General features: G+C 50.8%; 1 protein-coding gene across 1 annotated transcript; it reads right to left on the bottom strand.

Moving 5' to 3' along the window:
- Positions 1–523: 523 nt before the first annotated feature.
- LOC120918000 (blastomere cadherin-like) lies at positions 524–26,266 on the bottom strand. The gene is made up of 11 exons (XM_040329660.1): positions 26,165–26,266; positions 23,928–24,036; positions 22,117–22,316; positions 14,496–14,597; positions 13,250–13,408; positions 10,862–11,006; positions 9,873–10,045; positions 9,016–9,120; positions 3,204–3,340; positions 1,115–1,250; positions 524–703 (listed from the first exon to the last, which is right to left on the bottom strand). The coding sequence occupies exons 1-11, from the start codon at positions 26,201–26,203 to the stop codon at positions 614–616; spliced, it is 1,395 nt and encodes a 464-aa protein (XP_040185594.1). The 5' UTR covers positions 26,204–26,266; the 3' UTR covers positions 524–613.
- Positions 26,267–27,330: the final 1,064 nt, after the last annotated feature.

Here is a 27,330-nt window from a genome sequence, read left to right as displayed (position 1 = left end):
CTGCTGATCGGTTACCGGAGGACGATCTTTCCTGCTGATCGGTTCTCGGAGGACGATCTTTCCTGCTGATCGGTTACCGGAGGACGGTCTTTCCTGCTGATCGGTTCTCGGAGGACAGTCTTTCCTGCTGATCGGTTCTCGGAGGACGATCTTTCCTGCTGATCGGTTACCGGAGGACAGTCTTTCCTGCTGATCGGTTCTCGGAGGACAGTCTTTCCTGCTGATCGGTTACCGGAGGACAGTCTTTACTGCTGATCGGTTACCGGAGGACGATCTTTCCTGCTGATCGGTTCTCAGAGGACGATCTTTCCTGCTGATCCGGAATATTGGGGCTGCGGCACAATTCAGATTTTGAAGTAAATCTCCAATTCTCATTGGTGGAGGGAGGGGGGCGGGGCTTCTCACTTTATACCGGACAGCAGGTTTTATTTTTTCTCATGAAAGATTTACAATAAAAAAATAAAGCAACTTTGTTTCCCTTCTGTCTTCATATCAACAAGAAAAGAAGAAGAAGAACATTTCATTTCATATTTATTTATTTGAAGGAAAATCTCTGCGCTTCTTTGGTGAAATGTCAGAAATGCGCGGCGGTGCGGCCGTCACCTTCGGCTCTCTAGCTCCCTCTGTAGGTGGAATAGGAATGTGGGGTGATCAGGAGAGGGACGTGATATTTCACTTTTGGGTCATTAATGATGAAAACCACCTGAAGGACAAAAAGAAGAAGAATTTCCATTATAATTCAGAAGAAGGTACTGAAAGTGGTTGTAAACCAAATAAAAATAATAAGGAGGAGATCAGTTATGGGGGGGACGGAGGAGATCAGTTATGGGGGATGGAGGAGGTCAGTTATGGGGGATGGAGGAGATCAGTTACGGGGGATGGAGGAGATCAGTTATGGGGGATGGAGGAGATCAGTTATGGGGGACGGAGGAGATCAGTTATGGGGGGATGGAGGAGATCAGTTATGGGGGATGGAGGAGATCAGTTGAGGATGTGGAACTCCCTTCCACACTCGGTGGTGTCAGCATGAAGTATAGATAGTTTAAGAAACCTCCGGGACGTACATCTTAGTGAGCCCAGTATACAGGGATATGGGGGAAGTAACATCACATACCTCTACATAGGGGTGGAAGGCCTCCAGATTTAACTGCTTCCAATATTCTCCGGTATGGAATCGCAGCTGGAAGGTCCCGGCTGTAAGAGGTTCTCCCAGCAGAAGTCCTGGACAGCGGCCGTCCTGGTCAGTGACACTGCGGAACACGTGTGAGGTCACATCAGAGAAAGCGGAATTCTGATTCATCGTATTACTGAACATACCTGAGCCTCACCCTCCCCCCCAGCACGCGCCCCCTCCCCCCAGCAAGCTTACCCTCCCCGCAGCACGCTCACCCTCCCCCAGCAAGCTTACCCTCCCCCAGCATGCTCCCCCTCCCCCAGCAAGCTTACTCTCCCCCCAGCACGCTCACCCTCCCCCCAGCAAGCTCACCCTCCCCCCAGCACGCTCACCCTCCCCCCAGCAAGCTTACCCTCCCCCCAGCACGCTCACCCTCCCCCCAGCAAGCTCACCCTCCCCCCAGCAAGCTCACCCTCCCCCCAGCACGCTCACCCTCCCCCCAGCAAGCTCACCCTCCCCCCAGCACGCTCCCCCTCCCCCCAGCAAGCTTACCCTCCCCGCAGCACGCTCACCCTCCCCCAGCAAGCTTACCCTCCCCCCAGCATGCTCACCCTCCCCCCTGGCACGCTCACCCTCCCCCCAGCATGTTCACCCTCCCCCCAGCACGTTCACCCTCCCCCCAGCACGTTCACCCTCCCCCCAGCACGCTCACCCTCCCCCAGCACGCTCACCCTCCACCCAGCACGCTCACCCTCCACCCAGCACGCTCACCCTCCGCCCAGCACGCTCACCCTCCGCCCAGCACGCTCACCCTCTGCCCAGCACGCTCCCCCTACCCCCAGCATGCTCACTCTTCCCCAGCATGCTCACCCTCCCTCAGCACGCTCACCCTCCCCCCAGCACGCTCACCCTCCCCCAGCACGATCATCCTCCCCCAGCACGATCATCCTCCCCCAGCACGCTCACCCTCCCCCCAGCACGCTCACCCTCCCCCCAGCACGCTCACCCTCCGCCCAGCACGCTCACCCTCCGCCCAGCACGCTCCCCCTACCCCCAGCATGCTCACTCTTCCCCAGCATGCTCACCCTCCCTCAGCACGCTCACCCTCCCCCCAGCACGCTCACCCTCCCCCCAGCACGATCATCCTCCCCCAGCACGATCATCCTCCCCCAGCACGCTCACCCTCCCCCCAGCACGCTCACCCTCCCCCAGCACGCTCCCCCTCCCCCAGCACGCTCACCCTCCGCTCAGCACGCTCACCCTCCCCCAGCAAGCTTACCCTCCGTTCAGCACGCTCACCCTCCCCCCTGCACGCTCACCCTCCCCCAGCACACTCACCTTCCGCTCAGCACGATCACACTCCCCCAGCACGCCCCCCTGCACGCTGACCCTCCCCCCTGCACGCTCACCCTCTCCCCAGCACGCTCACCCTCCCCCAGCACGCTCACCCTCCCCCCTGCACGCTCACCCTCCCCCCTGCACGCTCACCCTCCCCCTGCATGCTGACCCTCCCCCCAGCACGCTCACCCTCCCCCCAGCATGCTCACCCTCCCCCCAGCACGCTCACCCTCCCCCTGCACGCTCACCCTCCGCCCAGCACGCTCACCCTCCCCCCAGCACGATCACCCTCCCCCAGCACGATCCCTCCCCCCAGCACGATCCCTCCCCCCAGCACGATCATCCTCCCCCAGCACGCTCACCCTTCCCCCAGCACGATCATCCTCCCCCAGCACGCTCACCCTCCCCCAGCACGATCATCCTCCCCCAGCACGCTCACCCTCCCCCCAGCACGCTCACCCTCCTCCCAGCACGCTCACCCTCCCCCAGCACGCTCACCTTCCGCCCCTCACACTCACCCTCCACCCAGCAGATCACCCTCCCCCAGCACGATCATCCTCACCCAGCACGCTCACCCTTCCCCCAGCACGATCACCCTCCCCCAGCACGATCATCCTCCCCCAGCACGCTCACCCTCCCCCCAGCACACTCACCCTCCCCCAGCACGCTCACCCTCCCCCAGCACACTCACCCTCCCCCCAGCACGATCACCCTCCCCCTAGCACGATCACCTTCCGCCCCTCACACTCACCTTCTGCTGACTTGTTCCCATTTTGCTTCTCTGCCATTGAACTTGGACAAGGTCATGGTCAGGCCTTTAGCCGGGGTCCCTTGTGCGATGTTCAGGACATGTGTGGTCAGCAAACTCGGAGCGACCCCCGACATTTCCTGTAGGTGAGAAAACCACGTGAAAGGAAAATCTCAATTTTATTCAGTCGTCTTTCTATACCGGCCTTCCTCCATCTTTATAACTTGGAGGAACTTTCTGATCTCAGGGAACCCGGCTCATAATATCTATGAAGAAAGGGGACCACCATTGTTCTAAATCCTTCTGTGACCCACCTAGGAGGCCATCAATTCCTTCATCTAACGTTGCTGTAAGGTGTCTATGGTGGTCCTTATAGCCTGCGTCCCCTTCCATCCGGCCCGCGTGTAGAAGGCTTTAGAGTCAGAATTTAAATTAAATAAGGCTCCGGACTTCCATAAGTCGTAGAGTGTCCAGAACTAGAACTTCGTAATATAGGCATCCAGATTATCAACCCCCAAATGGCAATCCCCCTATTAGAATAAATACTGAGCGGTCCTATACGTCCCCATATGGAGTGGTCCCATACGTCCCCGTACTGAGCGGTCCTATACGTCCCCATACTGAGTGGTCCTATACGTCCCCATACTGAGCGGTCCTATACGTCCCCATACTGAGTGGTCCTATACGTCCCCATACGAAGCGGTCCTATACGTCTTCATACTGAGCGGTCCTATACGTCCCTGTACGGAGCGGTCCTATACGTCCCCATATGGAGCGGTCCTATACATCCCCATACTGAGCGGTCCTATACGTCCCCGTACTGAGCAGTCCTATAGATCTCGGTTTCCCAGGCCTTCAGTACTCCTTCTTTAGCTCTATACAGGGATCAGTGATCAGGATTTCCTGGCTGATCTCCTGGGAAGCGGGGCGTCCATGCCGGGTGGGGGGGGGGAGGGGTGTACAGCCATTCCCGGAGGAAAAAGAACAATCTGACAGCGATAAACAGTTACCTGTCCGCCCTGCAGGTGCCGCTCAATACGCTGCAGCTGGGATCCGCTCATAGCAAGAACTCTCCGGGGCAGAATTTGGACTTTAGTACTCTACGGGTCATGTGACTGAGGGGTCCTGGTTAACTTTCACCAATCTCTAAACACCGTGACCCCGGACCATGCCTGACCAATCAGTGACCCCGGACCATGCCTGACCAATCAGTGACCCCGGACCATGCCTGACCAATCAGTGACCCCGGACCATGCCTAACCAATCATTGATCCCCGCTAAGAAAGAGGAAAGGTTTTTTTTTAACATTTATTTTAGAATTTTTTACAATGCAGAATGCGAATATTAAGCCAGATCCTTAAAAGAGATACGGCGGAGTAACTGCTGTTACTCCGTCGTATCCCTGGTCGTAACTATGGAACTGATCCACAGACTCAGTTTCCCATAGTTAGGACGAAGATCCGACATGTGTAATTGAATTACACTGTCGGATCTTAAGGATGCAATTCTAGGCCGGCCGCTAGGTGGCGAGGCCATTGAGGCCGGCGTAGAATATGCAAATGACCAGTTACGGCGATCCACGAACGCTCCGACGGGCCCGACGCTCTAAATCTACGTCGTTTACGTCGAGTTCCGCCGCGTAAAACTAGGGCTAAGCCCTAGTTGTCCTAAGCCATGTTAAGTATGGCCGTCGTTCCCGCGTCGAATTTTAAATTCTACGTCGTTTGCGTAAGACGTCCGTGAATGGCGCTGGACGCCATTTACGTTAACGTCTAAGCAAATGACGTCGGAGCGACGTCAGTTAGCGCAATGCACGTCGGGTAATTTACCCGACGGAGCATGCGCAGTACGTCCGGCGCGGGAGCGCGCCTAATTTAAATGGGACTCGCCCATTTGAATAGGAACGCCTTGCGCCGGACGGATTTAAGTTACAGCGCCGCAAAATTCCAGGTAAGTGCTTTGTGGATCGGCACCTAACTTGGGAATTTTGCGGCGGAGTAACTTAAATCAGAAAAGTTACGTTGCGCCGCGGCTTTGTGGATAACCCCCATTATGACGTGTGCGATACGAGAGCTTCGCCAACTGCCCTCCAGATATAAGATACAATTACACCGTGCCAAGCTGGACCAATACAAGTTGGCAATAAAGCAAATTATAAGAAAATACATAAGTGGAAACCATGGATCAATGTAATTAAATCACAGTAGCCTGTGAATGAGTGTCCATTAAAATAAACACAAACAAAAGTCCATCAGTAGGAGGTGTATGGCCACATCATCGTCATGGAAAGGACATTCTGCACGATAAAACAGGAGTAGATGGAATACTCTTACCGGATAGCGTGGATCTGCTTGTCAGCGACAGCAGATCGTAAACGCATGGAAGGACTCCACTCGAATCTGCTCTGCTGGACGAGGGCCCGATGGTAGACTCCACACAGGATATCCAGATGAATGGCTGTAGTCCTGGACTGGAACCTCACCGTGGGTGTACTCGCTCAGACTCAGATTCTCAGACAGGAACGGAAGGTCAGCTTGTTTCCAAGTGACAATCGGTGGTGTAAAAAAGTGGTATCCACTAAAGGAAGGTGAGCACAATCATGGAGTATGAAAAACTTTGTATCCAAACAGGTCATGCAGGAGAAAGAAAAAAACAATGCTGCGGATGGTGCAGGTAAAAGAGGATAGGTTTTATTGTTATAAAACCAAATTACATTAAAAGTGATCATAAAATTGATAAAAGCAATATGGGGAGCAGGTATAGCAAGCCCCATATTTCTATACCTGCTCCCCATATTGCTGTTATCAATTTTATGCTAAAGTGATCACTTTTAATGTAATTTGGTTTTATAACAATAAAACCTATTCTCTTTTACCTGCACCATCCGGAGCATTGTTTTTTTCTTTCTCCTGCATGACCTGTTTGGATACAAAGTTTTTCATACTCCACGATTGTGCTCACCTTCCTTTAGTGGATACCACTTTTTTACACCACCGATTGTCACTTGGAAACAAGCTGACCTTCCGTTCCTGTCTGAGAATCTGAGTCTGAGTGAGTACACCCACGGTGAGGTTCCAGTCCAGGGGCCAGATTCACGTAGCTCAGCGGATCTATAGATCCGCTCGATCTACGTGAATTAAGATCCGCTCCCGCAAGTTTAGGAGGAAAGTGGCTAATTCACAAACCACTTACCTCCAAACTTGCGACGGCGGATCCTAAATCCCCCAGCGGAATTCAAATTCCGCGGCTAGGGGAGTGTCATATTTAAATCAGGCGCGTTCCCGCGCCGATTTAAATGCGCAGGCGCCGTCCGCGAAATTTCCCGGCGTGCATTGCTCCCACTGACGTCGCTAGGACGTCAGTGGTTGCGACGCTTACGTAAACGACGTCCGTCCGTATTCGAGAACGACTTACACAAACGACGTTAAAAAATTCAAATTCGACGCGGGAACGCCGGCTATACTTAACATTGGCTGCGCCTGATAAAAGAAAGGGTAAGTATACGACGGGTACGCCGCTACGGAAACGTCGCAAGAAGACTGCGTCGGGTCCGCGTACGTTCGTGAATTTGCGTATCTCGCTGATTTACATATTATTTATCGTAAATCAGCGGGAACGCCCCCGGCGCCATTTTTAAATTGAAAAAAAGATCCGACAGTGTAACACATTGTAACACTGTCAGATCTTAGCCCTATCTATGCGTATCTGATTCTATGAATGAGGCGCATAGATAGGACCAGTGTAAGTCAGAGATACGATGGGGGATCTGTAGATACACCGTCGTATCTCTTTGTGAATCTGGCCCCAGGACTACAGCCATTCATCTGGATATCCTGTGTGGAGTCTACCATCGGGCCCTCGTCCAGCAGAGCAGATTCGAGTGGAGTCCTTCTATGCGTTTACGGTCTGCTGTCGCTGACAAGCAGATCCACGCTATCCGGTAAGAGTATTCCATCTACTCCTGTTTTATCGTGCAGAATGTCCTTTCCATGACGATGATGTGGTCATATACCTCCTACTGATGGACTTTTGTTTGTGTTTATTTTAATGGACACTCATTCACAGGCTACTGTGATTTAATTACATTGATCCATGGTTTCCACTTATGTATTTTCTTATAAGTGTTTATTACTAGCGCTACACATTTTTTCACTATTTCTATTCAATTTTTGTCACATTGCTTATGTAGCTGCTCACTTTATATTTATATTTCCAGATTAGCGCAGTTCCCCCCCCCCCCCTTTTTGCAATAAAGCAAATTGCTGGAGTTCTGCTTTAAGTCCGGAACCCGATAAAACTGTGTTTTTTTAATTATGGATACAATTTGGAAGGTCCGTCTGCTTTTATATCGGTGGCTGAGTCTCCATTTGGGAAATTTCTCACTACTACCTGTCTATGTGAGTAATGACAAATAGAACAGGAAGTTATTATTATGATATTAATATACATAATTTATATATTATAGAGGATTTATATATTATTATTATTATTATTCTTAAGAATTTCTATTATTATTATTATTATTATTATTATTATTATTATTATTACTATTATTATTATTATTATTATTATAAAGAATTTCTATTATTATTATTATTACTTTTATTATTATTATTATTATTATTATAATACAGAATTTATAAATTATTATTATTATTGATATTATTATTATTATTATACAAGATTTATATAGCGCTGAGAGTTTGCGCAGCACTTTATAGCATAAAGGCAATACAATTCAATACAGGATGAATCAGAGGGCCCTGATCCTGAGAGCTTACAATTGAAAAGGGATGCAAAGGGAAAATCTCACCAACAGAAACTCGGACAGCAAAAACATAAAAATAAATAAAATCCTGCAGCCGGTATCATTCTCGGGGTAATACTTCATTCTCGGGGTAATACTTCATTCTCGGGGTTATACTTCATTCTCGGGGTTATACTTCATTCTCGGGGTAATACTTCATTCTCGGGGTAATACTTCATTCTCGGGGTAATACTTCATTCTCGGGGTTATACTTCATTCTCGGGGTTATACTTCATTCTCGGGGTTATACTTCATTCTCGGGGTTATACTTCATTCTCGGGGTAATACTTCATTCTCGGGGTAATACTTCATTCTCTGGGGTAATACTTCATTCTCGGGGTAATACTTCATTCTCGGGGTAATACATCATTCTCGGGGTAATACTTCATTCTCTGTGGTAATACTTCATTCTCGGGGGTTATACTTCATTCTCGGGGTAATACATCATTCTCGGGGTTATACTTCATTCTCGGGGTAATACTTCATTCTCGGGGTTATACATCATTCTCGGGGTAATACTTCATTCTCTGGGGTAATACTTCATTCTCTGGGGTAATACTTCATTCTCGGGGTAATACTTCATTCTCGGGGGTTATACTTCATTCTCGGGGTAATACATCATTCTCGGGGTAATACATCATTCTCGGGGTAATACTTCATTCTCTGGGGTAATACTTCATTCTCGGGGTAATACTTCATTCTCGGGGGTTATACTTCATTCTCGGGGTAATACATCATTCTCGGGGTTATACTTCATTCTCGGGGTAATACTTCATTCTCTGGGGTAATACTTCATTCTCTGGGGTAATACTTCATTCTCGGGGTAATACTTCATTCTCGGGGGTTATACTTCATTCTCGGGGTAATACATCATTCTCGGGGTAATACATCATTCTCGGGGTAATACTTCATTCTCTGGGGTTATACTTCATTCTCGGGGTTATACTTCATTCTCTGGGGTAATACTTCATTCTCGGGGTAATACTTCATTCTCGGGGTAATACATACCGGGAGGTCAGCCTTGCCCACGGCGATCACAACTGTTCTACTGATTGCAAATCCGTGGCCCTCCTTGTCTGCCGCTCTGATCACTAAAGAAAATTTTGGATTGCGCTGAAAAGAGAAATTATTCACACAGATCAACATTTCTAAAAGACAAATAAACCTAAAAAATAAGATTTTCCTAAAGTGTTTGTTACCCCAACATTTCCCCGATATGTCCCATGTACTGTATGGAGATGTCTCCCCCCCCCCCCCCCCCCCCCCCCGATATGTGTCCCATGTACTGTATGGAGACGTCTCCTGTCCCCCCACCCCCCCCCCCCGATATGTGTCCCATGTACTCACCTAGCTTGTCCTTATTCCCCTATGTCCATGTATTCATTCACCCAGCTTGTCCTTATTCACTAAAAGGACAGACACAGCATCCAATCTTTGCCTCGCTCTCTCCTCTGTGATGTGGGAGTGATAAAGTGATGAAAACATTTCTCCCAGCTTGGTGAGATCTCTCCGAATCGCTCAGCCTATCTGTGTCTGTGTCACATCTCATTACTATGTAGCTCTCACCTTCACCAGTAATAGACTAAGAGATCCGGGGATTGTGGGATATATAGGATCTCTACAGGAAGTGTCAGTTCTTAGATTCCTATCAGCATGCAGGGAGTACTGCAGCTTCTCCCTCTCCTAGTCTGAGCTCTGCTGTGTCAGGACTGTAAGAAACTGACGCCGAGTCATATTCAGGCGCATTATAAAAAAAATACATCCAGTGATCCGTCTTTTATACTGCCGGGAGTTCCGCTTTAAATCTTCATATTTACCAATATTGATACATCACAGCTTTATTCAAACTCTAAAAAGTAACAAACCTGGTGGGCCAATCCCTCCGCAGTAACAGTGATGACCCCGGTGTCAGCGGCGATGGCAAACGCGTTGGGCGGCTCTTTGGGTGTTTGTTGGAGGATGGAATAGCGAATTATCCCGTTATTACCCTCTTTGGTGTCGTCCAAATCGCTCGCTGCGATCGTCATCACCGATGTCCCTGGAGGAATCAATACTCATGTTATTTGTATTATCAGCTGATTTATTTTATCATTATTATTATCATTATTATTATTATTATTATTATTATTATCATCACTATTATTATTATCATTATTATTATTATCACTATTATTATTATCATTATTATTATTATTATTATCACTATTATTATTATTATTATTATTATTATTATTATTATCACTATTATTATTATTATTATTATTATTATTATTATTATTATTATTATTATTATTATTATTATTATTATCATCACTATTATCATTATTATCATCACTATTATCATTATTATTATTATTATTATTATTATTATTATTATTATCATCACTATTATTATTATTATCATCACTATTACCATTATTATTATTATTATTATTATTATTATTATTATTATTATTATTATTATTATTATCATCACTAATATTATTAATATTATTATCACTATTATTATTATCATTATTATTATTATCATCACTATTATTATTATTATTATTATTATCACTATTATTATTATTATCATCACTATTATTATTATCATCATCATCATCATCATCATCATCATCATCATCATCATCATTATTATTATTATTATTATTATTATTATTATTATTATTATTATCATCACTATTATTATCACAATTATTATTATTATTATTATTATTATTATTATTATTATTATTATTAGACACATTTATAAAAGAAATGTTCAATGATCCCCATCACCGCCTTATAGGATCTGTACATATTGGGGGGGTGATGGAGGTCTGGCTGGAAGATCACAGAAATGAACACTCACCCTTCGGGGCTCCCTCTGTCACAAATCCCTCAGATACGGTCTGTGTGAAGATCGGCTGATTGTCATTCTGATCGATCACTTTAACGATGAATTTCATTGGCTCTTCCACCTTGGCTCCCGCCTCGGACAAAGCCTGGACCTCCAGCTAAAAGACAATTATTTACACAATTATTTGTATGTCTTCCAAACATTCTGACATGTTTCGTCTCCGGACGTCACGCGAGAAGATCTGGCAGAGATTTCCACCCCGCGCCATCAGGCGACCCCGGGGGGGGGGGGTTGGGGGGGGTTCAGTGAAGGGGCTGCACCACTTTTCTGGCATTAATCCCGCTGGTCTGTGTATTGCACCGAATTCACGAAGCATCGGCAACACTTCGGTTCTGACAGCGACTCCTGCGCCAAAGTCAGGGAGATCTACGATGTATGGGGGGAGATTTACTACAACTGGAGGGTGCAGAATCCGGTGCGGCTCTGCATGGCAGCCAATCAGATTCCAGGTTTTATTGCTTCATTGAAGAAGTCAGAAGCTGATTGGCTGCCATGCAGAGCTGCACCGGATCCTGCACTCTCCAGTTTTAGTAAATCTCCCCCCAGTGTGTCGCAATGAATGCGCCAAATTCATAACAGAATGAAGTGCGACTCTCTTTCGGGGTACAAAGGGGGAAACGGCGCGGACAGATTTTGTGAACGTGTCTCACGTGTTTTCTGGCGCAGTGAGTCGAAGTTCTGGACTCATCCATGGATTTGGCACGAGGCGCGCCGCGTCTAGAACATGGAGACACTTTCACAGGATCTCTCGGCCCCGGTCTTTATGAATCCCATGGAGAATATGTTATCAGGACTGGATCACCTTAGGCGATTAAGTTTGCATTTGTTGCGCTATACAAGTTACTCACTCACTCACTCACCTGTCTAGGGGGACTGTGGTTCCGAGAATGGACGGTTGTAGTTCCAGTGTCTGCCAGCGGGTGTCTCCTAGTAAGCAGTTTCCACCTGATGCTGGCTGCTGGGAAGGGTATTGAGTTCCTCCTCTACTATATTCTGCCACTTCAGTGTTTTACCTGCTAGTCAGATATTTATCCTGAACCCCGCTCTGCCTTGTATCGGTCCCCTTGTTCCCGATCCCAGTCCTGGCTCACCCCTTGTTCCCGATCCCAGTCCTGGCTCACCCCTTGTTCCCGATCCCAGTCCTGGCTCACCCATTGTTCCCGATCCCAGTCCTGGCTCACCCCTTGTTCCCGATCCCAGTCCTGGCTCACCCCTTGTTCCCGATCCCAGTCCTGGCTCACCCATTGTTCCCGATCCCAGTCCTGGCTCACCCCTTGTTCCCGATCCCAGTCCTGGCTCACCCCTTGTTCCCGATCCCAGTCCTGGCTCACCCCTTGTTCCCGATCCCAGTCCTGGCTCACCCCTTGTTCCCGATCCAAGTCCTGGCTCACCCCTTGTTTGCATCTTCAAGGAGTTGTAAAGGTAAAAAAAAAATCCTAAATATCTTCCTTTCCCTCAGTGCAGTCCTCCTTCACTTCACTCCTTACTTGGACTACAGGAGAGTCAGGACGCCCGCTAACACACAGCTCCTTTCTCTATCTGCAATGTAGAGAGTGTCCTGACTCCCCTGTAGTCCAAGGGAGGGGGGCGAGCACGACACTCCACACCAGGGAGAAAGCCTCGCCATCAGACAAGGCAGCCATCTCTTGCTAGCTACATTGTCAGACGTCTGTGAAGGGAGGGGGGGTGCTAGCCTGAGACAGCACATAGGAGGATGGGACAAAGATACTGCCTGGGGACCAGAATATAGTCATATAAAAGGAAGTGAGACTTTTCTTTTGGCCTCCTAAAGCACATGGAAAATGTGTACAGAGGAACCTCGGATGACGAGGATAATCCGTTCCAGGAGAACGCTTGTAATCCAAAGTGAGTTTCCCCATAAAAGTCAATGGAAACTAAAATAACTTGTTCCGCATTGACTTTAATGGCATGCAATACCGCATGTGGCCAGAGGGGGGGGGGGGTGCCGGAGAGCCTTGGAAGCACACGGAAAGGCCAGAAGACAGCTTGGCTGAACTCGGAAAACCTCGGAAAGGCTCGGGAACGGGAACGCCCCCCCCCACCTCAGGCCAAACGTGGTACTGCACACCGCTGTGGCTCGAATCCCGCTTGTATTGTGAGTCAGGATTTTTCAGTACACAGCGCTTGTATTGCGAAAACGTTCGTTAACCGCGTCACTCGCAATCCGAGGTTTCCCTGTATTGGCCACAGACGCTTTATCACGGGTAAAGGGAGGCTGGACTCCTCCCACCTTCATCCAGCCCATAATATTCATATGAATGCAATTATTTCTCCAATCTATTACCACAGAGAGATTTCCAGCCAATGACGTGTCCTCACCTCGTATTTATCGATCTCCTCCCTGTCCAGAGATCGGGTAACCGCAAGGAATCCGGTGTTGGCGTCAATGGTGAAAACCCCAACGGGGGGCCGGTCGGCTCCTCCCCCACTTATAGAGTACTTAATGTTCTTGGTTTTTGTGCTTTGAGACGAGCGAATCTGTAAAATGAGAATATGATACAATGTTATTACACATACTGCACAGCGGTGCCCCGCCCCCGAGGGACTATATTGTACAATCAGACACGTGTGTGGCCAACTTTACCCCTCAGATTATTAATCACAAGGCTGGGAGCGCACGATCCTCTAACACAGCGGTGCCCCGCCCCCGAGGGGTTATATTGTACAATCAGACACGTGTGTGGCCAACTTTACCCCTCGGATTATTAATCACAAGGCTGGGAGCGCACGATCCTCTAACACAGCGGTGCCCCGCCCCCGAGGGGTTATATTGTACAATCAGACACGTGTGTGGCCAACTTTACCCCTCGGATTATTAATCACAAGGCTGGGAGCGCACGATCCTCTAACACAGGGGTGCCCCGCCCCCGAGGGACTATATTGTACAATCAGACACGTGTGTGGCCAACTTTACCCCTCGGATTATTAATCACAAGGCTGGGAGCGCACGATCCTCGAACACAGGGGTGCCCCGCCCCCGAGGGACTATATTGTACAATCAGACACGTGTGTGGCCAACTTTACCCCTCGGATTATTAATCACAAGGCTGGGAGCGCACGATCCTCTAACACAGGGGTGCCCCGCCCCCGAGGGACTATATTGTACAATCAGACACGTGTGTGGCCAACTTTACCCCTCGGATTATTAATCACAAGGCTGGGAGCGCACGATCCTCTAACACAGGGGTGCCCCGCCCCCGAGGGACTATATTGTACAATCAGACACGTGTGTGGCCAACTTTACCCCTCGGATTATTAATCACAAGGCTGGGAGCGCACGATCCTCTAACACAGGGGGTCTCAAACTGACGGCCCTCCAGCTGCTACAAAACTACAAGTCCCATGAGGCATTGCAAGGCTGACCGTTACAAGCATGACTCCTCCCACAGGCAGAGGGAGGGATGATGGGACTTGTAGTTTTGCCGGAGGGCTGCCAGTTTGAGACCCCCGATCTTCCTATGGTCTAGAATTTTCAGCATCCTCCACTGACCATAGAGGGTCGCCCCCATATTTGTGACATTCTTGTGTTTTCTGTTCTGTCCCCGCAGCTTCTCCGCCCCCTCACCTGGACAACGCGTTTAGGAAACGGTCCCCTGTCATTCTCAGCGATCACCACCGGAGGGATCGACCAATCTCTCTTCTGCCTCTTCAACAAACGGGGAGTGTCCTGTAAGAAAGAAAAGACGGAGATCGGATCTCATGCAGAAGATCGGAGATTCGGTTCCTTCGGGTTCCGCTGAATGTAGAACTTTGTAGATCGACAATGTGGGGGACACTTTTCTGGAAGTCGAATCGCCTGCTGAGTGTAAATCAGTGGCGGCCGGGGGAATTGTTTTTGTTTTGTTGGGGGGGGGGGTGACAGAATAAATCACCTCTCCCCCAATCGGTCGTTAGGTCGGTAGCACTTACCCCATCACCGGTGGCTTCCCCTGCTCAGCGGTGGCGACCTCCAATCCTCCTGGTCATGACAGCGGCGGCTTCCTCCCTCCTCCTCCTTGGCGACCAATCGGGAGTCTTCTCTTTTCGGCCAATGAGAAAAGGGTCTCACACCCGCTTCTGATTGGCCGGATTGAGGATCAGTGTTTCATTCATTGTTGTACAACACCTGGGTGGGATCCGGAGGCATCCTCTGCGACCCAAACCCACCTTATTTTGAAGCCTATCAGAGCCTCTGACTCTACGCACAGCCCCATTCATGTACCACTTACGTAAACGACGTAAAATTAGACCGCTGGTCCGACGTCCATACCCTAACATTGGCTGCGCCTCATATAGCAGGGGTAACGTTACGCCGGACGTAAGCCTAACGTAAACGGCGTAGCGGCCGTAAGTACGTTCGTGAATCTGCGTATCTAGGTCATTTACATATTCTACGCATAAATCTACGGAAACGCCCCTAGCGGCCAGCGTAAATATGCACCCAAGATACGACGGCGTACTAACACTTACGTCGGTCGGAGGAAGCTGAAATTCAGGCGTATCTCCCAGAATAGCGCGCATAGATACGACGGCGCATATTCTAACTTACGCGGCATATCAATAGATACGCCGACGTAAAGTCTACCTGAATCTAGCTCTATATTCCCAAAAGTATTGGGACACCTCCCTTCACACGCACATGACCTTTATGACCCCCCAGTCTTAGTCCGGAGGGTTCAATATTGAGTTGGCTCCGCCCTTTGCAGCTATAACACCTTCACCTCTTCTGGGAAGGCCGCCCACAAGGTTTAGGGGTGTGTCTATGGGAAGGCCGTCCACAAGGTTTAGGGGCGTGTCTATGGGAAGGCCGTCCACAAGGTTTAGGGGCGTGTCTATGGGAAGGCCGTCCACGAGGTTTAGGGGTGTGTCTATGGGAAGGCCGTCCACAAGGTTTAGGGGTGTGTCTATGGGAAGGCCGTCCACAAGGTTTAGGGGTGTGTCTATGGGAAGGCCGTCCACAAGGTTTAGGGGCGTGTCTATGGGAAGGCCGTCCACAAGGTTTAGGGGCGTGTCTATGGGAAGGCCGTCCACAAGGTTTAGGGGTGTGTCTATGGGAAGGCCGTCCACAAGGTTTAGGGGTGTGTCTATGGGAAGGCCGTCCACAAGGTTTAGGGGTGTGTCTATGGGAAGGCCGCCCACAAGGTTTAGGGGTGTGTCTATGGGAAGGCCGCCCACAAGGTTTAGGGGTGTGTCTATGGGAAGGCCGTCCACAAGGATTAGGGGTGTGTCTATGGGAAGGCCGTCCACAAGGTTTAGGGGCGTGTCTATGGGAAGGCCGCCCACAAGGTTTAGGGGTGTGTCTATGGGAAGGCCGCCCACAAGGTTTAGGGGCGTGTCTATGGGAAGGCCGCCCACAAGGTTTAGGGGCGTGTCTATGGGAAGGCCGTCCACAAGGTTTAGGGGCGTGTCTATGGGAATGTTTGATCATTCTTCCAGAAGAGCCTTTGTGAGGTCAGGCACTGATGTTGGTTGAGAAGGTCTGGCTCGTAGTCTCCACTCTAATTCATCCCAAAAGGTGTTCTATCGGGTCAAGTTCAAGACTCTGTGCAGTCCAGTCACGCTCCTCCATGTCTTTATGGACCTTGCTTTGCACACTGGTGCTCAGTCATGTTGGAACAGGGAGGGGCCGTCCCCAAACTCCTCCCACAAAGTTGGGAGCGTGAAATTGTCCAAAATATCTTGGTATTCTGACGCCTTAAGATTTCCCTTCACTGGAACTAAGAGGGGTCAAACCCAAACTCTGAAGAACAACCCCCACACCATAATCCCCCCTCCCCCCCACACCATAATCCCCCCTCCACCCAACACCATAATCCCCTCCCCCACACCATAATCCCCCTTCCACCAAATGGTTTGGACCCGGCCATGACCAGGCGGGTGGAGTGTTTTTTTTCTCCTGCACCCCCTTCCTGAGTACCGGCGGGAATCTTTATACTCCTTTGTTTGCTTAGATTTTTGCTGGCCGCTAGGGGCGTGTACGTGGATTTACGCGTAGAATATGCAAATGATCAAGATACGCCTATTAACGAACGTATGCACGGCCGCTGCATGTAAGATACGCCGTTTACGTAAGGCGTTTTCAGGCGTAAAGATAAACCACCAAAAAGATGGCGCAGCCAATGTTAAGTATGGACGTCGGGACAGCCGTCGAATTTCACGTCGTTTGCGTAAGCCGATTCAGAATGAGGCTGGGCGTAGGTTACGTTCACGTCGAAAGCAAGGAGTATTTGCGACGTGATACTGAGCATGCGCGCGCATGTGCCGTACAATCGGTGTTTGATTTACATGTATGGTAATGAATTGTGAATTCATTACCATACAACACGCCCACTACATGCCTACTTTGAATTAGGCGCGCTTAGGCCGGGCCATTTGCGCTACGCCGACGTAACTTAGGAGGCAAGTGCTTTGTAAATACTGGGGTAGATTCAGAAAGCAATTACGCCTGCGTATCCATAGATACGCAGCGTAATTGCTAAGTAGCGCCGGCGTATCTACTTTCTGTGTTCAGGAACCTCGATACGCCGACTGTAGCCTAAGATATGACTGGCATAAGTCTCTTATGCCGTCGTATCTTAGGGTGCAATCTGCTGCTGGCCGCTAGGTGGCGCACCGGTAGTTGTCAGTGTAGAGTATGTAAATTGCATACTCACTAATAGCAGGAGCAGCCTTACGGCGAAAACGACGTAAAAAACGAGCGCCGGCCGCGCGTACGTTTGTGAATAAGCTGATTCACAAACATACGCGCGGCCGGCGCTCGTTTTTTACGTCGTTTTCGCCGTAAGGCTGCTCCTGCTATTAGGAGGCACAGCCAATGGTAAGTATGGACGTCGTTCGCGCGTCGCGATTTTCAAATTTTGCGTCGTTTGCGTAACTCGTTCGTGAATGGCGCTGGACGCCATTTACGTTCACGTCGAAGCCAATGACGTCCTTGCGACGTCATTTACCGCAATGCACGTCTGGAAATTTTCCCGACGGAGCATGCGCAATTTAAATGATCCACGCCCCCTATGGAATCATTTAAATTACGCGCGCTTACGCCGGCCCCTTTTACGAGACCCTGCCGCAAATTACGGAGCAAATGCTTCGTGAATGCAGCGTAGCTCGAGTAATTTACGGAGGCGTAGCGTAAAAACGATACGCTGCGCCGCCGGATCAGTGCGCGCCCCTCGCTGAATCTGGGCCTGTACTTGCCTCACTATCTTACGTCGGCGTAGTGCAAATGGGATGCGTTACGCCGACCTAAAGATAGGCGGCTCTACCTGAATCTGGCCGATTGTCTCCATATTTCTCCTCGGGGTCTGCAGAGGGATCTGGGAAAAGTCGGTGATGTGGAAGAAGAAGGAAGAGGACGCCATTGCTTTTCACAAATTCATTTATTTAAAAAAAAGAGAAGAAGAAAAAGAAGAAAGAAGAAAGAAAGAAGAAGAAGAAGAAGAAGGAGAAGAGAGAAGAGGAGAGAAGAATCTTCATCTGTGGAAGAGACTGAGAGAGGAAATAGAAGGGAAGTTCCGATCTTCCCGCAGGACATTCAATCCTTCACCTGGAAAATCCGGAGAGAGAAAAGAAAAGCTGTTAGAATAAGAAGTGTCCTCTCCTCACCTCAATCTCACCCAGCTCCGCTCTACAGCCCCCAGAAAGTATTACAACGTCCGCCATTTTATTCTCTAGGGTGTTAGAATAAAAAATATATATAATGTTTGGGGGTTCTAATTAGAGGCCGGTGCGGTCCGACAAGATCGCGCGGCGGGGGGCGCACGGAGACACAGGATGACCAAGGCGCCAGTTCGCGAATTCTAATTGCAATGGCGACCTGGCGCCCAGGGTTCGTTGAACCCTGCATTAAAGGTGGAGATTTGGGCCGGGTTCACATATGTGGGTGTGACCGGCTCTCATTGGACGCACTTCACACAGGTCTGGGGCGGCGCTCTTTCCCGTGTGAGTTTCTGGGTCCGGCTCAGGTGAGAATTCAGGCAAAAATATGATCGCTGACTGGAAGAGGAGGCAGATCGCTGATCCTTGTTAGTAAGAACAGACGATCTGTCTCTCCTCCCCTGTGTTTACACACATCCCCGCTCTGGCTCTCACGCCCGCCACCCACGCGCATCGGGTCCCCCGCCATGCAGGGCGCGCTTGCTATAACTATTTAAAGGGCCAACGTACAGCTACGGCGAGCCGACCTGCGGCTGTATAATGACAGCGGCTGGTCAGCAAGTGGTTAAAGCGATCGACTGATCTGACCAGATCCACCTCTGGAGGGAGTCTGTTCCACATTTTCACTCCTCTTACTGCGAAGAAACCTTTCCGTATTTGGAGATTAAATCTTTTTTCTCTAGAGCGCCCCCTTGTGAATTTGTGAATTTTTATTTTTTTATATTTATTGGAGTTGTAACATTGTACATCTTACTGGGGTAGATTCAGGTAGCAATTGCGTCTGCGTAACCATAGTTACGCAGCGCAATTGCTTAGTTGCGCTGGCGTAACGACGTTTCTGTATTCAGAAAGCTTGTTACGCCGACTGCAGCCTAAGATATGCGCGGCATAAGGCTCTTATACCATCGTATCTTAGGCTGCATTCTTACGATGGCCGCTAGGGGGCGTTCCCGTAGTGGTCAGCGTATAGTATGCAAATTGCATACTAACGCCGATTCACAACCCTACGTGACCCCTGCGTACGCGGTTTACGTCGTTTACGTTCGTCGGGTTCCGCGTAAGGCTGCTCCTGCTATTAACAGGGGCAGCCAATGCTACGTATACCTGTCGTTCCCGCGTCGCAAATTTAAAATTTAACGTTGTTTGCGTAAGTGAATCGTGAATGGCGCTGGACAAATGACGTCCTTGCGACGTCATTTGCCGCAATGAACGTCGGGAACGACGGAGCATGCGCACTACGTTCCACGCCCCCTACGGGATCATTTAAATTACGCGCCCTTACGCCAGCCAGTTTTAAGGAGCGCCCGCTCAAATTACGTAGCTACTGCTTCATGAATGAAGCGTAGCGCAGATAATTTGCGTAGGCGCATGGTAAAAACGGTATGCTGCGCCTCCGTAAGAAGTGCGCAGCGGTACCTGAATCTACCCCACTGTTTATTAGGTGAGTGCTGAACCCTTTATTGGTTTATTATACATGGATAACACTACGGGGGTCATTTACTAGAACGCCGCGGCGCTAATTAGCGCTGATCTTGAAATTTACTAATGTTCCGTCGCCGCTAATAGCGCTCTTTTTTATTCTCACGTTCGCCTGTTGATATTTTAATTGCCTAAAATGGGCGATATGATATGTCATAGTGCCCGCTGCCCGCCACTTCCCGGCGCTTTAGTAAATGACCCCCCAATATGTCGTCTACTGCGGCAGCGAAATGTTCAAAATGAGATTCGGTCCAACAACTCCGAGTATAAGAATGAAAAGTATCCAAAAACAAACATTTCATTTACAGGAAAACCTCGGACTGCGAGGATAATGCGTTCCGGAAACATGCTTGTAATCCAAAGCACTTGTGTATCAAAGCAGATTTCCCCATAAGAAATAATGGGAACTCAGATGATTGGTTCCACAACCATTTATTCAGAAGTCCTTCAGTTTATAGTCCATATAAAAAGATTCTAGCGATGTGATTGGTTGTGCGACCATAAAATGTCCACCAATGGAAGCCTCCGCAAGGGGATCAGAAGGAAAATCCAGCAGGAGCTCCAGAGTGTAAAAGAGAAGAGAGGCTCCGCCTCTAAGTGTAGCAATAAGTTGCTGAATGTTGTCCCTTCATTACATGTAACCATATTACTACACTTAGAGGCGGAGCCTCTCTTCTCTTTTATACTCAGGGGGCCGGATTCAGGTAGAATTGCGCTTTTTTTGCGGAGGCGCAGGGCAACGATTTTTCCCTGCGCCCCCGCAAATTTGCTCCTCTGCCCTCGATTCACGGAGCAGTAGCTCCGTAAATTGCGAGGGCGCGCCGGCAAAATTGCCCGGCGCTAGAGCACGCAATTTAAATGATCCCGTAGGGGGCGGGAACCATTTAAATTAGGCGCGCTCCCGCGCCGAGCGCAGAGCGCATGCTCCGTCGGGAAACTTTCCCGACGTGGATTGCGGCAAATGACGTCGCAAGGACGTCATTTGCTTCCCAGTGAACGTGAACGGCGTCCAGCGCCATTCACGAATCACTTACGCAAACGACGTGAAATTCAAATTTCACGACGCGGGAACGACGGGTATACTTTAGCATTGGCTGCCCCTGCTATTAGAAGGGGCAGCCTTACGCTAAAGACGCAGTACGGAAACGATGTAACTTGCGTACGCAGGGCTCGCGCAACATTGTGAATCGGTGTTAGTATGCAATTTGAATACTATACGCTGAGCACAATGGGAGCGCCCCCTAGCGGCCATCGCAAGAATGCAGCCTAAGATATGCGGGCATAAGAGCCTTATGCCACGCAGATTTTAGACTGCAGTCGGCGTTACGATGTTCCTGAATCAGGAGCAATCGTTACGCCGGGGCAAGCAAGCAATTGCGCTGCGTAACCTCTCGTCCACACTCTCGGTTTTCTCGGCAAGAACCAGAAAGTAAACTGCTGGCCGCGCTTTCTTGCCGAGCGTCTGGACGAGGCTTTGAGTTTTTTTGTCGAGATCCCGCTCTTTATCTTCTCGTCCGTGTTTTCTTGCCGTGAAACCCGAGTGTGTGTATACTTACCTCTCCATGGAAACCCGCGCATGCTCTATGAGACTTCGGCGCATGCGCGGTAGCTTCCAAGGCATAGTGTAGGGTGTAGCAAGATGGCAGCGACAGCATTGAATGTGACAAGCGCATGCTCATCGCGGTTGATGACGTCGCGGCGGATCTTTTGAAGGGCCATGTGTACACTCGGCAAACAAGAATCTCCCGGCGTGTGTACAGGGCTTTACGCCTTATTTTGCGGGGGTAGCACCGCCCCCCTCCCCCCCGCTTCTCAATTTGCGGCTAGTTCTCGGCTCCAAAATTCCTGATGACAGCCCTGAACATTCTGTCCTCAGGTGAAGCGCTGTGCAAATATGTAAAAAAAAACTGCAGCTACCACCGTTTTATTCTCCAGGGTGTCAGATAATGTTGGGGGGGGGGGGTCGGGGGGTCGGGGGGTTTAGATAATCTTCAGGCCTGAAATAATTTTTTAAACTGATGTGCAGAAAAAAAAAAAGGACCTATGAAGAGTTCTCCCTCTGAAGAGCGACGTACCTCCCTCTCGTTCCACACCGACACCGTCACCGAATATTTCTTCCCAGCGCCGTCCCAGGCGTTCAACACGAAGCTGACGGATCCGTCATGGAGGGTGACCTGCCTCTTCACCGTCACCTTCCCGTCCGGGAAAACCCGGAACCGGGTGTCATCGGGGGAGTAGAGGGCCCGGGGCCCCGAGGAGCAGGGATCGAAGGTCACTGCAACCCGAAAAAAGGGAAATCCGTTACATTCTTACAATCTCACTACAATCTGCGTTTTGGGGGGGGGGGGCACAAATAATACCGGACACCCCCCTCCCCCCTAATACCGGACACCCCCCTAATACCGGACACCCCTCCCCCTAATACCGGACACTCCCCTAATACCGGACACCCCTCCCCCCTAATACCGGACACTCCCCTCCCCCTAATACCGGACACTCCCCTGCCCCCTAATACCGGACACCCCCCCTCCCCCCTAATACCGGACACCCCCCTCCCCCCTAATACCGGACACTCCCCTCCCCCCTAATACCGGACACTCCCCTCCCCCCTAATACCGGACACCCCCCTCCCCCTAATACTGAACACCCCCCAATACCGGACACTCCCCTCCCCCCAATACCGGACACTCCCCTCCCCCCCAATACCGGACACCCCCCCCCAATACCGGACACTCCCCTCCCCCCAATACCGGACACTCCCCCCCCCAATACCGGACACCCCCTCCCCCCTAATACCAGACACCCCCCTCCCCCTAATACCGGACACCCCCCTCCCCCCTAATACCGGACACTCCCCTCCCCCTAATACCGGACACTCCCCTCCCCCCTAATACCGGACACCCCCTCCCCCCTAATACCGGACACTCCCCTCCCCCTAATACCGGACACTCCCCTCCCCCTTAATACTGAACACCCCCCTAATACCGGACACCCCCTCCCCCCTAATACCGGACACTCCCCTCCCCCCTAATACCGGACACTCCCCTCCCCCCTAATACCGGACACTCCCCTCCCCCCTAATACCGGACACCCCCCTCCCCCTAATACTGAACACCCCCCATACCGGACACTCCCCTCCCCCCAATACCGGACACTCCCCTCCCCCCAATACCGGACACCCCCCCCCCTAATACCGGACACTCCCCTCCCCCCAATACCGGACACTCCCCCCCCCTAATACCGGACACCCCCTCCCCCCTAATACCAGACACCCCCCCTCCCCCTAATACCGGACACCCCCCTCCCCCCTAATACCAGACACTCCCCTCCTCCCTAATACCGGACACTCCCCTCCCCCCTAATACCGGACACTCCCCTCCCCCTAATACCGGACACTCCCCCCCCTAATACCGGACACCCCCCTCCCCCTAATACCGGACACTCCCCTCCCCCCTAATATCGGACACCCCCCTCCCCCTAATATCGGACACTCCCCTCCCCCCAAATACCGGACACCCCCCTAATACCGGACACCCCCCTCCCCCCTAATACTGAACACCCCCCTCCCCCCTAATATCGGACACCCCCTCCCCCCTAATATCGGACACCCCCTCCCCCCTAATACTGAACACCCCCCTCCCCCCTAATATCGGACACCCCCTCCCCCCTAATATCGGACACCCCCTCCCCCCTAATACTGAACACCCCCCTCCCCCCTAATATCGGACACCCCCCTCCCCCTAATATCGGACACCCCCCTCCCCCTAATACTGTAATTCTGGATCCTCGCCCTGGGCGCTGGACGACCCGTCCCCGGCACTGAACAAAGCCGATCCCTCCATAGTGTGTACCTGTATGTCACCCTCCCCCCCCCCCATCATCTCACCTTTCCCCAGGACTCTTCCTCGTTCCAGAACCTTGCGGGTGACGGTGAAAGCATAGCGCTGCTCGGTAAATCCCGCCTCACACGGCGCCTCTGTGCTTCCATGGCACACCTACGGGAGCCAATAGGAGGAAAGTCACCCACAGGACACAATGTCACCCAATGTACACATTTCTAAATGACACAAATGTATCAACTTCCCCCCCCCGGGAGTAGAGGAGAGCCAATCAGGAACAAGCTGAGATTAGAGAACTCTCTGGGCCAGATTCTCAAAAGAGATACGCCGGCGTATCGCCTGATACGCCATCGTATCTCTGAGTCCGCCCGTCGTATCTCTGAGTTTTTTCGCCGCTAGGTGTCGCCGACGTCGTTTTCCCGATCGAGTATGCAAATTAGCTAGATACGCGAATTCCCGAACGTACGCCCGACCGACGCAGTGAAGTTACGACGTTTACGTAAGATTTGCGACGCGTAAAGTTGCCCCTGGGTATATAAGGGGCGCAGTCAATGTTAAGTATGGCCGTCGTTCCCGCGTCGAAATTTGAAAATGTATGTAGTTTGCGTAAGTCGTCCGTAAATGGCGCTGGACGCCATTTACGTTAACGTCGAAACCAATGACGTCCTTGCGGGGAAAACGGTCGTGTGCATGTTTTTCATTGAGGACAAGTTCTCAATTTCCTCGTCGGGCTGGTTTACGACGAGAAACACGTTCGTGTGTATGCTAAGAAACCCGCGCATGCTCAGAACAAAGTATGAGACGGGAGCGCACCTTCGGTAAAAGTAGCGTTCGTAATGGAGATCGCACATTAGTCAGGCTGTAACAGACTGAAAAGCGCGAATCGTCTATCACCAAACTTTTACTAACACGCGGTAACACGAGATCAGCAAAAGCAAAGGCTGCTTTTGCTGATCTCGTCACCGCGCTTGAGAACGACGGGATTTGTCTTGACCGTGTGTACGCAAGGAGAGCTTGTCGAGTTTCTCCACAATATATAAAAGATGCAGCGCTAAGATAAAGTCCAAATAAAAATCACGCAGGGCGGGATAGCAGGACGCCTCCACCAACGGTAGTAATGGCCGCTCACCTCACAAATATCACCCTCCGTAAGGTCAAAAATCGCTTTCCCACAAGCCTGACAAGGAACTCGCCGAGGAAAACGACGCGTCTTTTCTGACAAGTTCCTCGTTGGTATGTATGAGGCCTCAGTCACGTTCTGTGAGGGGTGCACATACTTATTCCACTAAGGCTGCATTCACACCTGAGCGTCGGTCGTTTTTTTTGGGCGTTTTTTCCGGCGTTTTGTCGCGCGTATTCATGCTTATTTGCGCGTTTGCATACAGCGTCGTCTGACGTTTTTGTACTTCAATGTTTTTTATTTTAGCCAATAGGAAAAATGATCATCTTTTCATCACTTGTTGCTATGTTGGTAGATTTTTTTTATCTTCTGCCTGGGTGAAAAGTTCTATTGATTAAAGCGACGAAACGCCTGTAGCAAACGCCCGTTGTCGCGCAAGTCGCACGATACGCGCGACAAAAAAGGGTCCGGAACTTTTTTTGGCTACAGGCGTATCGGCGTGCAGATGTGAACCGTCTCCATAGACTTTAATGTATTTTGGTCCCTCTGGCGTTTGTGAGCGTCGCGCTACAGGCGACAAAACGCCTAGGTGTGAATGGGCTCTTTGGCTGCATTCACACCTGAGCGTCGGTCGTTTTTTTTGGGCGTTTTTTTCCGGCGTTTTTCCGCGCGTATTCATGCTTATTTGCGCGTTTACATACAGCGTTGTCCGACGTTTTTGTACTTCAACGTTTTTTATTTTAGCCAATAGGAAAAATTATCATCTTTTCATCACTTGTTGGTAGATTTTTTTTATCTTCTGCCTGGGCGACAAGTTCTATTGATTAAAGCGACGAAACGCCCATAGCAAGCGCCCGTTGTCGCGCAAGTCACTTGAATCGAGCGTTTCCATTACTTTCTATGGGAAATGGAAACGCTCAAATACGCCCAAACCGCCCGATACGCGCGACAAAAAAGGTCGATTATAGGACGCTCCTCTGATATTCCTCTATTGGAGACGTTTCCCCCTGCGGGGAATGAGAAGTTTTGTGGTGACCCCCTCCCCCACCCCCGGGATGACCTACGACCCCCCCACACCCCGGGGTGACCTACGACCCCCCACACCCCGGGGTGACCTACGACCCCCCCACACCCCGGGAAACATCAGAAATAAAGTTTTCTCACCTGGATCAGGGAGACGAGGAGAAGACAGCCGAGCTTCATCCTGCACACGTCTTCCAGTAACTGAAGAGTCCTCCCTCCCCCTTCATAGGGATGTGGCAAGAGGGAAGCCCTCCAGCTGTTTAAGTGATTACAGATGTGAGAGGGCCGAGCCCCCCTCCCCCCAGCCTGCCCCCCCCCTCACTGGAGGCTCCGGGGCCCCTTATCACCGAGAGGTTCATTTGAATTAGGCGCGCTATTTGCGCTTTGTGAATACAGCACTTGCCTCTCTGACTTACGGCGGCGTAGCGTAAATACGATACGCTGCGCCGCCTTAAAGATGCGGCGCTCTCTCTGAATCTGGCTATTCGTCTCCATACACACTATTCGATTTTCTGCAGATTTTTGTGTTCAGATTTAATAAAACCTCAGAGAGATTGGGGGGCTCTGCAGTAACAGGAGATTGGGGGGCTCTGCATAACAGCAGATTGGGGGGCTCTGCAGTGGAGATTGGGGGGGGGGTGCTCTGCAGTGGAGATTGGGGGGCTCTGTGGTGGAGATTGGGGGGCTCTGCGGTGGAGATTGGGGGGCTCTGCAGTAACAGGAGATTGGGGGGCTCTGCGGTGGAGATTGGGGGGCTCTGCGGTGGAGATTGGGGGGCTCTGTGGTGGAGATTGGGGGGCTCTGCGGTGGAGATTGGGGGGCTCTGCGGTGGAGATTGGGGGGCTCTGCAGTAACAGGAGATTGGGGGGCTCTGCGGTGGAGATTGGGGGGGGGGTGCTCTGCAGTGGAGATTGGGGGCTCTGTGGTGGAGATTGGGGGGCTCTGCGGTGGAGATTGGGGGGGGGCTCTGCAGTGGAGATTGGGGTGCTCTGTGGTGGAGATTGGGGGGCTCTGCAGTAACAGGAGATTGGGGGGCTCTGCAGTGGAGATTGGGGGGGGGGGGGGTGCTCTGCAGTGGAGATTGGGGGCTCTGTGGTGGAGATTGGGGTGCTCTGTGGTGGAGATTGGGGTGCTCTGCAGTGGAGATTGGGGGGCTCTGCAGTGGAGATTGGGGTGCTCTGTGGTGGAGATTGGGGGGCTCTGCAGTAACAGGAGATTGGGGGGCTCTGCGGTGGAGATTGGGGGGGGGGGTGCTCTGCAGTGGAGATTGGGGGCTCTGTGGTGGAGATTGGGGGGCTCTGCGGTGG

This window comes from Rana temporaria, chromosome 11 (assembly GCF_905171775.1).
Source record: "Rana temporaria chromosome 11, aRanTem1.1, whole genome shotgun sequence".
In the NCBI taxonomy this organism is placed as follows: domain Eukaryota; kingdom Metazoa; phylum Chordata; class Amphibia; order Anura; family Ranidae; genus Rana; species Rana temporaria.
This window is presented reverse-complemented; position numbering and strand designations above follow the sequence as displayed.

What these genes read in the sequence shown, in the direction of transcription:
- LOC120918000 (XM_040329660.1), bottom strand. Translation starts at nt 26,203, where the DNA reads ATGAAGCTCGGCTGTCTTCTCCTCGTCTCCCTGATCCAG. An exon ending in CGGTGTGGAACGAGAGGGAG is followed by an intron (nt 14,598 to 22,116) that starts GTACGTCGCTCT and finishes TCTTTCTTACAG; the next exon opens with GACACTCCCCGTTTGTTGAA. An exon ending in AGGAGATCGATAAATACGAG is followed by an intron (nt 11,007 to 13,249) that starts GTGAGGACACGT and finishes ATTGTCTTTTAG; the next exon opens with CTGGAGGTCCAGGCTTTGTC.